The sequence below is a fragment of the Heterodontus francisci genome, chromosome 10 (genome assembly GCF_036365525.1).
Source record: "Heterodontus francisci isolate sHetFra1 chromosome 10, sHetFra1.hap1, whole genome shotgun sequence".
NCBI classification, from domain to species: domain Eukaryota; kingdom Metazoa; phylum Chordata; class Chondrichthyes; order Heterodontiformes; family Heterodontidae; genus Heterodontus; species Heterodontus francisci.
In genome coordinates this window covers 79,316,222-79,331,180 of record NC_090380.1, presented here as the reverse complement: position 1 = coordinate 79,331,180, position 14,959 = coordinate 79,316,222, and the positions used below count along the sequence as shown (strand labels likewise).

The 14,959-nt window shown below is 46.6% G+C and overlaps 1 protein-coding gene across 2 annotated transcripts in view; it reads left to right on the top strand.

The window, feature by feature from the left end:
- The window catches only part of pla1a (phospholipase A1 member A), a 35,350-nt gene extending 22,158 nt beyond the window's left edge, over window positions 1–13,192 (top strand). Inside the window, exons 9-11 of one of the 2 annotated variants that reach the window (XM_068040843.1) lie at window positions 3,094–3,205; window positions 4,081–4,248; window positions 11,896–13,192. In XM_068040843.1, the coding sequence (XP_067896944.1) occupies window positions 3,094–3,205; window positions 4,081–4,248; window positions 11,896–11,974 (359 nt within the window). In that variant the 3' untranslated portion in view covers window positions 11,975–13,192. Of the gene's footprint in view, window positions 1–3,093; window positions 3,206–4,080; window positions 4,249–11,705; window positions 11,843–11,895 lie in introns of those variants that run through there. The other variant, XM_068040844.1, reaches the window with a different exon arrangement.
- Window positions 13,193–14,959: the final 1,767 nt, after the last annotated feature.

The following is a 14,959-nucleotide window of genomic DNA, read 5'->3' as shown; positions in this document are numbered from 1 at the left end:
ATGCACTGCAGCAATTCACCAGGGCTCCTTCAACAGCACCTTCCAAACCTGCGACCTCTGCCACCTAGAAGGACAAGGGCAGTAGATACGTGGGAACACCACCATCTGCAAGTTCCCCTCCAAGCCACACACCACCCTGACTTGCAACTACATCGCCGTTCCTTCACTATTGCTGGGTCAAAATCCTGGAACACCCTTCCTAACAGCACTGTGGGTATACCTATACCACCTTGTCAAGGGCAATTAGGGATGGGCAGTAAATGGTGGCCTAGCCAGCGACGCCCACATCCCACAACCAATAAAAAAACTCCCAAAGGATATCGAAGTGTAGAGAAAGTGTAGAGAAAGATCAGAGATCTCAGTTGGTCTGCTATCTTGTTTCAGGCACCACACGATTCTCTTAAGTAGGAAAGCAAAGTATACATGGTCCTTCCCTCTTCGTGGTGGTGGAAGTTGCACGACTCCTTCTGTAAACTCCCTCCAAAAAGCCTGAACCACTCTCTTAAGGAGTTTTCTGCCCTCAGTATCTAACAGAAGATCCCTTCTTGCCCTAACTTCAGCCAGTAATATCTCCATAAATGCATGTGAATTTGGGAGTCCTTCTTGCTGCCAACCCCTTCCCTCCTGAGGCAGCTGCTCCTTCCGCCACTCTCCGTTGTACCCCTGCTGCTATAAAAATGATGTCTCATTTTAACTGGCTGCGGATCCTCTACCACACAATAGAAGTTTTGAACAGGGCACTTTCACAAGACCCCCCAACACCTGCCTGAGACTATTCGGTCTATAATGACACCAAACAAATAGCCCCTCTGAGCTTTACCCCTGCGCTAGTGCACAACAAGGAGTGGTCACAGATGTTGCTGCTGTCTCTGTGGAGAGTGAAATGATCATGAAGGCCCCCCTCCAATATCTATATGTGAATGAGCCTCAGTGCCAACACCCCTGAACACGGCAAGACGATGATTACCAGAAACCTGTCCCTCCTGAACAGCTGCTTCCCTGAAACAAGCATCACCTCAAGCCTCTGAAGGTCCAGGGAAACCTTCCCAGTCACCCACCACTAAAACATGTCTCATGCAGGAAACATCTCATAGAAGTAATGCACTAGGAGCCAGAGCAAGTAAGTAGCTGGCATAAAGGGTAAACACCATTTTAAGAAGTATCTGTAAATAGAATGAATGGATTTTCTGGCACCTTTGAGTTATGTTATTCTGTAAACACAGCTTGATCACTGAGTCCTCAGTTAGTTTCTGTGTATGCTTGCAACTTTTGAGAGTTGAATGATGTCAGGGAAAATGTAAACATCTGTCATATGAAAGAGATTGGTCAGTCGTTGACGGAGTGATTTTGTAAGCGTGTGGGAGGAAAGAACTGGTGGATGTGAAGATCTTGGGCTATAAATTATTCCTCCATTCTTTGAATGTTGGCTATCCTTTGCCATGTCCTCCCCTTCCTGTGCACTCCTTATTCTGTGCTTTGTCTTCATCATTATCCCCTTTATGTTCCTTGAAGCAGCAAGTCTTTCTTGATTGAATGTTATGTAACTACAGCAAGCTACAATGCTTCTGGAGACTCTTCAGCTGTATTGCAGGGCTCCACTAGATTTATCTGAGCACTTAAAATGAGACTTCAGAATGTCTATAGTTTTCCCTAGCACACGTCTTGTAGTGGCAGGAGCCTCGTTACATTTGTCTGTGGAAACCTTATTGGTAGCGTAAGTTACAACTGTAGGGCATAGCCCAGGTCACCAGTCAACCATCATCATATTTGACTATGTCATGAACATGGGCATGGTAGATTGTCACATGATGAGAGTGTCATAGCAGTTTCCTTTGTAGTGTGCATTCACATACAGAATGAGGTGACTGGCATTGCATACTAGCTGCACATTAATCAAATGTAAGCCTTTCCTGTTCATAAAGGGCTTTTTGCACAGACGGACTGAATTTGGTCACGCCAGCAGGGCTCCCAGCACCAGGCCAAAAAGGTGAGGGGATCCCCATGGCTTTTTGGAGAACACCCCGCCCCTGATGCAATTCAATGGCACACGGGCAATTAACTGCCCAGCGCCGGGATCCCCATCCCCTTAAGGACAAGCTCCTGCCTCCAAGAACTGCCAGCCAATTAGAGGACCAACAGCTCAGTAGGATCGGCAGCACCCCCAGGAGTGGTGACCACTGCTGGTTTAATTCCAGTGGAAGCAGGAAGAGGCCCTTAAGAGGTTTGTGATTGGCCACTTACGGGCCTCAATTGGCATCTGGCAGGAAGGCCGTCTTCAGCCTTTCCGCCCACGACTTTATTGTGGTGCGATGGGAAGGAGACATGCCCTTGGCCCCCTGCCTTCCGTCATAATTCTATGGACCCCCCCCACCTCCTAGCCCATCTCCCATGGGTCCATTAAATTCTATCCATACATTCTGTCACTTCTCCCTTTCACCTGGGAGAACCCTGCCAGTGTGTAGAACTGCATAGCTCATTCTTGGTTTCCCTAATTCCATTGCTTGACTTGAGGCCACCAGATGCTGCCTAGTATGATCTAATTACAAAGAAATACAAGGTAGCAATGACATTATCTCTGCTGCAGCAATGACATTATCTCTGCTACAGACAGTGCTATTCTCCTGGTGGAAGTGGGCTGCAGGTCTTCAACCAGCTATTGGCAAATCACCCCAATAGCCTCTTTGGGGAAGCACTGCTTTCTGAAGCAGCAAAGTACAGAGAAACTCTTGATCTGAAAACCGAGGTGAGTTAGTATTGTATGCAGGTGGTAGAATACTTCTGTGAGGTCTCACTCTAATTTAGTGCCGTCCATTTCATCATTCTGCCTCCTCTTCATAGTGGAGGAATTCCCATTGGGAAATCAATATCCGCAGTGCAAAAGTGAACTTTCTGCAAAACTGACCAAATAGCACACTCCTGATAGATCCAGGAGTACCAAAAAGTAAAATTGGTATGAAAGAAACAAACTTAAACTGTAGAAATCAAAATGTCCTCTTCAGTCCACCTTGGTATGTGAGCAAAAATGGCAGAAAATCAAAATAAAATCCATCCATATATGTCTGATTGACTAAAGTTTTGCTTTTTCTCCAACAGTGAAACATTTTCTAGTAGAAATATTTTTGAAACTGCTAGATCGTGACCAGCGTGTTGAAATAAAATTCCTGAGCAACAACCAATCAAACTTAGCAGATCTTCAACTAACAATGTAAGTGTTTGATTCACTTTTTTTTTTTTAAATGCACACATTTACCTTTCCAGCAAGCATGTAAATACAGAAGCTTGGTTTGATCTGTAAACTCTCCTTGTAAAGGATTTTCAATGTACTTGAGACTATTAACCAAACAATTCCACATCATATACCAATTCAAAATCAATAGTTTGGGACAGAAGCACCATCAGTATGCAAGCTTACAATGAATACTAATTAAATTTTCACAAAGTTTCTGTTATAAAATGAACATTATTGTAGTAGTCATGTTGGAAGTGAAACACATGCAATAACATGGCCAAAAGTGTATGACAAGGATGTAATGCAATGAAATGGTTCAGATGAAGTGACAAACCGAGGTGAAGTTCTTCATTGGGAAGCAAGATTGTATGAGAAATTTTATCTCCTCCCACCCAGTGGAAACTGGCAGAAATGGAGTTAGAATTTACTGCTCATTCACCACCCTATGACCACTTTAACTGTTTCCTTGGGCAGTTAAGGCACTGGCCTGCCTCAAGTAAATCAGGGTCCTACATCAGGGTACATAAGCTATTCTAATATGGCATAAATTCATTGGAATGCAGTGTAAGCCCCATTTAGGAGCATAAAAAGGGTTTCTGTCACACTTCTGGCCAAGTTACAGTGATGGAGCAAGCGTCGCTCTGCGGAAATTAGGAGCAATGGTATATCCAGAGTTTCTGCCAAGCCTTTGTCAAAGTTACAATAGCCAATCTGGAAAGCTATCACGGAAATTTTGTGCATTTCTTATCTTCTCACAATTAACATAGATAACTATGAGGAAGATTGGGGAAATGATGAGTTGAAACATTTCTTTTTCTTATCAGATCTGTCAATTTATGTTTTCTTTATAGACCTAATAAGCAATCAAGTGAAAGAACAATGAAAAAAGTAATATCACATGATCCCAACTTTGGGAATATACATGCCATCACCATTAAACTGTTGTCCAGTTGGCATAGGAAAAGATATATGATTCATATTGAGAAATTACGCATCAAGGCGCTCCCTTTGAATGACAGGTAAATTGTTTCCCCTTTTGCTAAGTAAGGTATGATCATAATGTGACTGTTTTCCTAACTTTTTTCTCTTTCTCATCTCATTCCGAAATGAGTTGGCTAATCCTGGGGCATGAGCCCACATGTACCAGCAGCTCTCAACCAAGTGGCCATACTTGATCAGTGAAAATTGGTAGTCTGTTTGACTGAGGTGGGAATTATTTTGCAAACCCAATCCTCTCCTCCTTGGACATCCATATCCATGTATTTTCTCACAGGAGTCATTGGATAGTATTCAGGAATGGGAAGTCAGCTGATTTTTTCCCCTCCCTAGTTAAGAACATTAAGGGTACTGCTGCCCCACTAAAGTTCTGCAGACTTAGCACACACCAAGAATCTAATCTTCCTGGTCTTTACAGTGCAGTATTGCACCACATAGTGAATTTACCCACAGAGCTATCTGGGAGCTCAAGATGCTGTTCTTTGTGGTTTGGCACAGTTGTTGTTAAGGGGGGATTGTATGGAACCGTGCAATGAGAGTTTGCAGCTGCAGTCCTCATGATTTTCTAACAGATGTGGCTGCCTGCCGAAAGCATCCATTTGAAAAATTGGTCCTTTACAATAATTCTGTAGGTGGTGAATGGCATCAGTCATATTTGACCCCGAATGAACTTCTGACCATACATCCACTCCATCACCAAGACAATCTACTTTCACCTCTGTCCACCCCTGCCTCAGCCCATCAGCTGCTGAACCCCTCATCCATGCCTTTGTGACCTCAAGACTTGACTATTCCAATGCTGTCCTGGATGACCTCCTGTTTTCAATCCTACATAAACTTGAGCTCATCCGAAACTCTGCTATCCACATCCGATCCTGCACCAAGTTCCGTTCACCCATCAACTCTGTGCTCGCTGACCTACATTGGCTCCTGGTTAATCAACACCTCAAATTTATCATTCTCATCCTTGTTTTCAAATCCCTATGTGGTTTCGCCCCTCCCCATCTCTGTCACCTCCTTCAGCCCTACAATGCTCTGTGCTCCTCTAATTCTGGCCTCTTGCACATCCCTGATTTACATTGCTCCACCATTGGTGACTGTGCCCTCAGCTGCCTAGGCGTTAAGTTCTGGAATTCCCTTTTTAAACCTCTCTAATTCTTTCTCCTCCTTTAAGATGCTCCTTTAAATCTACCTCTGGCCAAGCTTTTGGTCATCTGTCCTATTTTCCTAACATCTCCTTATGTGGCATGATGACAAATTTTGTTTGATAAAGCTCCTGTGAAGTGCCTTGGGTGGCTTTACCATGTTAAAAGTGCTATGTAAATGCAAGTTGCTATTGTTACTGGCAATAGTAATCTGGTTAGATGCCTGGTAATAGTAGTAAGAAAACATATCATGGGGCATCAATCCTGCAGGTCATGAAAATGGGAAACTACACACTTGCATTTACCATACACGGAAAGAAAAGGTTATAACAGTATTTAAGGAAATCACTGTACTATGTATTAAAAAAGTAACTTTCATGTTATAAAAATAAAAAATGCTGGAAATAGTCAGCAGGTAATTGTCCCATTGCCAGGCCCTTTGCCTTCCACCAACATCCCTTACATCATTTAATCTCTCCTCTCTTCCACCCAATCACAGGTCTTCCCTTTTATTCATTTCCCACCCACCCGACCCCCGCCGTTTTCTCACCTCAATACTTGCTTAAAATGTGTTACATCTCTAACTTTTTCCAGTTCAGTTGAAAGGTCATTGACCTGAAACATTGGACTGAATTTTATCTGACCAGCAGGAACGGGATTGAGGGCAGTAACATCGGGGCAGATGTGCTCACCCAGCAATAACCTGCACAGTGACGCTCAGTTTGGATTCCACCAGGAGCCACTCAGCTCCTGACCTCATTACAGCTTTGGTTCAAACATGGACAAAAGAGCTGAACTCAAGAGGTGAGTGAGAGTGACTGCCCTTGACATCAAGGCAGCATTTGACTGAGTGTGGCATCAAGGAGTCCTAGAAAAACTGAAGTCAATGGGAATCGGGGGGAAACCCTCTGCTGGTTGGAATCATACCTAGTGCAAAGGAAGATGGTTATGGTTGTTGGTCAATCATCTCAGCTGCAGGCCATCACTGCAGGAGTTCCTCAGGATAGTGTCCTAGACCCAACCATCTTCAGCTGCTTCATCAATGAACTTCCTTCAATCATAAGGTCAGAAGTGGGGATGTTCGCTGATGATTGCACAATGTTCAGCACCATTTGCGACTCCTCAGACACTGAAGCAGTCTGTGTAGAAATGCAGCAAGACTTGGCCAATATCCAGGCTTGGGCTGATAAGTGGCAAGTAACATTCGCGCCACACAAGTGCCAGGCAATGACCATCTCCAACAAGAGAGAATCTAACCATCTCCCCTTGACATTCATTGGCATTACGATTGCTGAATCTCCCACTATCAACATCCTAGGGGGTTACCATTGACCAGAAACTGAACTGGAGTAGCCATATAAATACCGTGGCTACAAGAGCAGGTCAGAGGCTAGGAATCCTGCGGCGAGTAACTCACCTCCTGACTCCCCAATGCCTGTCCATCATCTAAAAGGCACAAGTCAAGGGTGCGATGGAATGCTCTCTACTTGCCTGAAAGGGTGCAGCTCCAACAACACTCAAGAAGCTCAACACCATCCAGGACAAAGCGGTCCGCTTGATTGGTGCTCCATCTACAAACTTTCACTGCCTCCACTGTCGTACAGTGGCAGCAGTGTGTACCATCTACAAGATGCAGCAACACACAAAGGCTCCTTAGACAGCACCTTCCTAACCCGCGACCTCGACCAACTAGAAGGACAAGGGCAGCAAATGCACGGGAACACCACTACCTGCAAGTTCCCCTCCAAGTCACACACCATCCTGACATGGAACTATATTGTCATTCCTTCACTGTCACTGGGTCAAAATCCTCGAACTCCCTTCCTAACAGCACCTACCTCACATGGACTGCAGCGGTTCAAGAAGGCAGCTCACCATCACCTTCTCAAGGGAAATTAGCGATGGGCAATAAATTCTGGCCTAGCCAGCGACGCCCACATCCCATGAATGAATAATTTTTAAAATGTTGGTTGCAGATTTTGTCAGCAGCGGAAAGGCTCCAAGGCAGGGTTGCCACCACAACGAAGGGGACTGCAAATTGAATTGATGAACAAATAGTTAGAATGCATTTGCATTGAATTGAAGCCAATTTTATGGGGCTTGGGGGGTGGGGGGGGTTTCAGATTTAGTCAACAGTGCACGGGAATCATGTGCCTTCAGATCCCCAGCTTTTTAAAAGTGATAGCACCGAGGCAAAGCGGGAAGGAAGGCAACCATGGTGAACATTGGATAGGGGAAGAGGGGGGAGCAGAGACCCTTGTCAGCCTGTAGTGCTATGCTCTCTACAAGGGTGGGCACAGTCTCAGGTGAGAGTGGACACAATCTCTGGTGCTGGACTCTCTGCAAGGGTGGGCACTGTGGGGCATTAGCATGTCTTCAGAGGGGTATGGCAACAGGTGGACTGGAAGCAAGATAGTCTCTCCAAGGGCAGCATATGGGAGGGGCACAGAGCAGCTGGCGTGTGTCTCATACACCCAGTTTTTGTGGAACCCTCCAATGCACAGCAGTGACTCAGAGGGAGAGAGGGCTCATAGGAGAGCCGAGAAGGGCCTATCTGCGCCAGAGTGTGTTCCGGACTTACGTGAACGACCTGCAAATGCTCAGCAGCAGGGTCAGCAAAGACTACAGCTCTCTTGCGGGGGGGGGGGGGGGGGTGGTCATCACTGCTGAGTGCCATGTTGCAGGATGAGCTGAGACTCATAGGTTTTGGTGTGCATTCAATGCCCGTGGCCCTGAAGATTACCATGGCACTCAACTTCTATGCAGCTGACTCTTTCCAGGGGTCCACTGTAGACATGTGTAGGGTCTCCCAGGTAGCAGCCAATCGCTGCATCAAGAAGGTGACCAATGCCTTGTTCAAAAGGGCTGGTGACAATGTGCGTTACCAAATTGACCTGGACAGTCAGATGGAGAGGGCCATTGACTTCGATGTCATGGCTAGATTCTGCCATGTGCAAGGCGTCATAGACTGCACACATGTGGTCAGCAAGACTCCCATGGAGCGACCAGCCACCTTCATCAACAGGAAGGGCTTCCATTCCATCAACATACAACTGGTCTGCAACCATCAGAAAGGCATCCAGAAGGTGTGTGCCCACTTCCTGGGAAGCAGCCATGATGCCTGCTTGTCTTCAGGGATGGATTCCCGGACAAGTTCTACCCATTGAGGACATGGCTATATACACCTGAGGAACCCTCACTACAACAGAGGGGAGATATAACACCTGCCATGGCTCTACCCGAGCAACCATTGAGCAGACCACTGGGCTGCTGAAGATGGGATTCTGGTGCCTCGACCGATCTGGTGAAGTCCTGCAGTATGCCCCAGTGAGGGTCTCGCATATTGTGGTGGTCTGCACAATCTAGCACTGCAGATGGGGTGACATTGCATGAAGAGGACATGATTGATCGAGAGTCCTTATCCAACAAGGAGGATGTGAAGGAGGCTACTGAGCAGGCAGCACTGAATCTTGATTTTCTTGCATTGGAGGCCAGGCACATTGAGGCATGACACAATCTCATACATACCTGCTTCCTGCCACCATGATGGCCTCTCAAAGCGAACTCAATAAAGACTCATTTCACTGTATTCTGCCTGTTGCCTCCTTCCTATCACTCTCCAGTGCCTAATGCCCAGCTTCACCGTGCACTCTGACACATTTGAGATGCTGACCATTGTGGCCTATGCCTACACTGGCAGCTCACTGAAGGAGGAAGGGTGAAAGTTGCATCTGACAAAGGAGCAATGAAAGCATGAGACATTTAGAGCAATGATTTTGACCTCCATTTACTCACACAATTGGAGCAACCAATCACAAGGCCACAATTAATTCACCCGTGAAATCCCAAGTGCAGCTAGATGCTCTTTCTTATACATTTTCATGTGCTTCTACGCAGTGCAACCCCTGTGCTGGCAGCTGAGGTGGAGGCAGGCTGTTGATCAGGCTGTCCTTTGGCCTGGGATGACTTTGGGGATGTCCTCTGACTGCCTGAAGCCTGGAGGGCCTTGGCTGGCTGAGGGGTTCCTGTACAGGTGCAGGAGCTTCCTGAGACTTTGTGGTGACTGGAGCTGGGGTCACTGGTGGAGGGGCCAAGGAACCGCTGTCCGCATGCAGAGTGCCTTGACGGGAGCTCCCAGATGTGGAGGGCAGACTCTCCTCCTCCCTTTCAAGGCTCACTTACCCCTCCCTGCTAGCGTGAGATGGGCGAGGACCTGGCACCTGTTCTTTCTCTCACCTTGCCACTGCTGCATTGAGCTCATGGCCAAGCAGATGGTGTGCTGGTTTGCACACATCTGCGGGATCTGGATCGCCAGGAGGGTCACCAACCTTTTGATGGAGGAAGCCATTCGCTCACATGCCTGATATGTGGCAGCACTCAGGGAATGAATGGACTACTCTATCATCCGCTCATGGCTGTGCATTGCCTCTGGCAAATGTTCCCTTAACTCTCCCTGCAGCTCCAGCATATTCTGTGTCACCGGCACCAGAGGCTTGTCATCAGCCTGGGGCTCAGTATGGGCCTGGCCACCCACAGTCCTCCAACTGTCAGAGGCCTTGCCAGTCACAGCTGCCATCAGCTGTTCGGGCGCGTGTGTGGTGCTGTCACCAGTTTGTGACCCTGAATCTAAGCCTGAGTGCATACCCACCGATGTGAGAGTATCTGCATTGGTGGAGGGCGCATGGGAATGATGTGACTGTGCATCCTCTGACTGTTCTCCTCATCCTTAGAGGTCAATGGCAGGCCCCCTGTCACAGTGGATGCACTTGCCTCTGAAGTGCCATGACCTGCATGAAAGAACACAAACATTTATGGGTTGGGTTGTTCAGATCTCCTCATGCCAACCATGTGTGGTATGGATCTCCAGAAATGCAGTGGAGAACACATGGACACCATGTCTCCTCACTGCAATTGCATGGCCACCCTGGGCCCTCTGTTAGCTCCAGAGCCTCCTGCTTTGCCAGCATCAGAGACCACACACATTAGGGATCCCGGCACCAGTCCTCAATGTCTCCCTGGTGTTATGGGCCCATTTCTCCTACAAGCAGAAAGAGGGACATAGTTAGACCTCGCACGAATAACAGGACAGTTAAGCTAGTGGCAGCCCCTCGCCCTTGATGAGGTCTCCCAAATGGCTCCATCCCATGCACGCTCTCAGGGGATGTAATGAGGTGAGCTCTGAACAAAGGCAGCCAGTCGCCAAGATGCAGCCATGCATCTGACAGGATGTGGTGATGCCTCACTTCCTTTATTTATTTATTTAGAGATACAGCACTGAAACAGGCCCTTCGGCACACCGAGTCTGTGCCAACCAACAACCGCCCATTTATACTAATCCGATATTCCCTACTACATCCCCACCATTTTCCTACCACCTACCTACACTAGGGGCAATTTACAATGGCCAATTTACCTATCAACCTGCAAGTCTTTGGCTGTGGGAGGAAACCGGAGCACCCGGCGGAAACCTACACTGTCACAGGGAGAACTTGCAAACTCCGCATAGGCAGTACCCAGAACTGAACCCAGGTCGCTGGAGCTGTGAGGCTGCAGTGCTAACCACTGCGCCGCCTTGCCTCCGCCTTTGTGGTCACTCCCTCCCCATGTAGTGCTCCTCCCACATTCAAGCCCCAAAGAGGAGATAGGTATGGCGAACTCACCTTGGGAGAGCAAAGGAGGTCATTGACCCTCTTGCAGCACTAGACCCAGTTCCGGGAGGTGACCCCACAGTTGTTGACCTCCTCTGCAATCTCCATCCAAGCTTGCTGAGTCAGGCTGGAGAATCTCTTCTTGCCATCCCTTGGAAAGCGGACCTCCCGTCTTTCCCTTGCAGCCTGGAGGAGAATCTCCAGGGAGGGACTGCTAAACTGTGGGATCACCCAGTGTCTTGCCTCAGACATGGTCCCAGTCGGCTCCTGTTCCATCCATTGGGTTCTCAGTCCTGCTGCAGGGCACAGGGAGATACAGCAGCAGTGCAGGTTTGGGGTGGTGGTGGGGAGCTGTGGCAGTGGGTGGTCCAGCAGCAACAGCAGCAGTGCAGGGCTATGGGGTTGGGAGGGGAGGGGTGGGGGTGGTGTCCAGTAGAACCCCAGACTCACTACACCAAATGAAATCCAGCAGTACAAGCAGGGCTGGCAGCACTTTAAAGATGGCGCCAGCACCTGCATTTTTGTCAGCTGACACCACCATCAATGCCTTGTAGCCCACCTCAGTGCTGCAGCAGGACTGGCCCCGCACCTCGGTATGTTAACTGGACAGCTGCTCAAGTGTCATGTGCCGGGATCTGCAACGAGCTGATAAAATTCAGACCATTAACTCTGTTTCTCTCTCCACAGATGCTACCAGACCTTCTGAATATTTCCAGCATTTTCTGTTTATATTTCATATTTCCAGCATCCACATTATTTTGTTTATGTATTAGCTTTTGTTATGTTGCAGCTGTGCTATGAAGAGCTATGGCACTTATAATGGACAGTGTTATTCAAGCCGATACCCACTCTAACTGTAATCTGCTTTCCTTTTTAGTGAGAGGCCACCCCGCTGTATCTATAATATTGTCGTGCATAAAAAAATATATTTTCAGCAGTTTGGTAACTGTCTTTAGAAGTGGAATGTCTGTACATCTGTTGCTTCAAGAACAAAACTGCAGGACAAGGCTTTAGTTACCAAAAGAAGACAGTAAATTTAGATAATTCAAAAGTTCCTTTTTGGGGGAAAAATCATCTTTTACTGTGAAAATTTATTGGGTAGATTATGAGCAAAGAAGAATCCTAAAGTTGGTCAGTTGCATTGAATATGAAAGTTTTACAATTTGTTATAATATGATGTAATAATATAGACTACACTTCAAGCAAATTTCAGCTAGTAGATTCAGATACTACTTGTAGTGGACATACAATTACAATAGATCTGACAAGAAGACGTGTGTATACATTTGTACAGTAGACACCACCATTGTACTGGTTTTGAAATCAAACTTTTCAATTTGTGAAGATTATTAAGCTTCATTTATCTAATTTTCCTTCCAATTCCTGCTCAAATTATCCTCACTTATCCATCCTCCACACAATCTTGAGGATTGGGCATTCCAACCACTTCATCTTTCCAAGGTTATCACTTCCTGATTGACTTCTGAGGGGCCACAGAGTGATATCTCTGGAGGAGTTGATAGGCTTCACTAAAAAAATAAAACTGGACACTTTTTTTTAAACCAGAGCCTTCCCTTCCCCAGTCAGCCTGGCTAAGAATGGCATTTTAGATGAATATTAAGTATAAGTGTCAAAGATCGCAAGTTTAGTTTAGTGATACAGCACTGAAACAGGCCCTTCGGCCCACCGAGTCTGTGTCCACCATCAACCACCCATTTATACTAATCTTACACCAATTCCATATTCCTACCACATCCCCACCTGTCCCTATATTTCCCTACCACCTACCTATACTAGGGGCAATTTATAATGGCCAATTAACCTATCAACCAGCAAGGCTTTGGCATGTGGGAGGAAACCGGAGCATCCGGAGGAAACCCACGCAGACACAGGGAGAACTTGAAAACTCCACACAGGCAGTACCCAGAATTGAACCCGGGTCCCTGGAGCGGTGCTAACCACTGCGCCACTTGTTTGCTTAGAATAAACTCAAATTTGTCCTTCCCTTTCACTTCTTTATTTCCACCAGAGTAGGATGTTGCATGCATTAGCATTTGTTAGTATATATTTGCATAATGTAAAGCATAATACTATGGCTATAAATTTGAATAATCGTTACTAATTTCTGAAATAAAAAGAAAAATCTGTAAATTAAAATTTAAATTAACAGAAAATGTTGGGATTGTACAGCTGGTCCATCAGCATCTGAAAAGTGGACAAATTAAGATTTGGGGCTGAATTTTATCAGCTCTCTAGGGACGGGCAAGGTAGGAGGGGGGCCCATAAAATAGCAAGGGAAGGCAGGGGGTGGAGGGCCCGTCGCCTTCACAATGCCATTCAGTTTTGTCAAGGGTATGGAAGGCCAAGGACGTTCTTCCCACCTAGAGGCCAATTGATGGCCAACTGAGAGCCTCTTCCCGCAGCAGTGGTATTTTTGTTTATACATGGGTTTGTTGGTATAAGGGTGGCCTTTGCCACCAGGGGCTTTCCGTGGGACACAGATTACCCAAGCAGGAGGGCCTCATCCCAGCCCACAGGGAGATCACCTGGTGTTATTGGATGACTTCCCCATGTGGTAGGGCTCCCGTCAGTATTTTACTTGGGCAATCTGTGGCCCACGGAGGGCCCCCAGCGGCAAACCCCTGTTTGCTGTACCAAACCCCTCATTCAACAACCACCCCTCACTGGGGCCTGCCTAACTTACCTGCAGTCTGAGGCGCCATGACTGCTCCTGGTTCCAGACCTACTGCAGTACCAGCAGTGCTCACAGCTCCTGGTGGCGCTGCTGAGACTGCTGAACTGCTGGCCATCTGATTGGCAGCAGCTCTTGGAGGCAGGACCCCTGTCCTTAAAGAGACCTCAGCGCCAGGCAACTAACTGCCAGAGTGCTGTAAAATGCAGCTGGGTGTCGACAAAAGAGCCTTTCTAGCCCATTGTTGGGACCCTAACACCTGTGTAAAATACTGTCCTTTGAGTGGAGACCCTTCATCAGAACTGAAAAAGGAAGACAAGTGGTCCCTTTATAGATCTGACCAAAATAACAATGGGAGGCAAGAGCAACAAAAAGTCCTTGGGTATCTCAATTTCCTTCTAGACTCTTTTCAGGTCTGAAACTGATGTTACCAATTTCATACTCTCACAGAATTCTTGTGTGTGTGTGCTCTATTGTGGTGTGAATCTTGTGGTGCACATGCCCACGTTCTGTGAAGCAGCAGTAGAAAAATTACAGGAGTGCAGAGATTGGCGAGGGGGTGTAAATATTTTCAACAAAGGGTTTTAAAAATGCAGGTGCAGCACCTTTACAATGTAGTTACGCTATTTGTGGGCAGGAAAAGGGTGTTTTGGAGAATGGAATTGCAGCAAGTGTCAGAAAATGACTATGAAATCAGACAATTCCAGAATTGCTGGCTTTACTGATAGAGCACATGTTGAGGGAGTTGCGGGCAATAAGTCATGCTGGGGAAGATCTTGTTAGTTGTTGCACCCAAATTTTGGATATATAATCAGGGTTAGCAGAATGAATTATGGGCAATATCCCGGACCTGATTTCCCCTTGGAGGTACGCTGGTTGAGTGACAAGGACTGAAAATACAAATACAAAGACTTGAAAAATTGAGGCTATTTTTGTTAGGAGATTACTGGGTGATTTGAAAGGGGGTTTTAAAATTATAGCAGGATGAGGCAGAATTATTAGAAACTACTGTTTCCATTGGTTGACGGGTCTAAAACAAGATGGCACCAATATAAGATTAAATGTCAGAGATTTAAGACTGAAAGTAGGAGAATTGTTTTTTTCACAACAAGTGAATCCCAACGTTTTGCAATCAGATTACTGATTGAAGCAGAGATGTTCACATTTAAGAATAGGTCAAGTCTGGAAGGCAGAGCAAATATCGACCTGTTAAGGCACAAGTGAAAAATGCAAGGCTGGATTACATCTA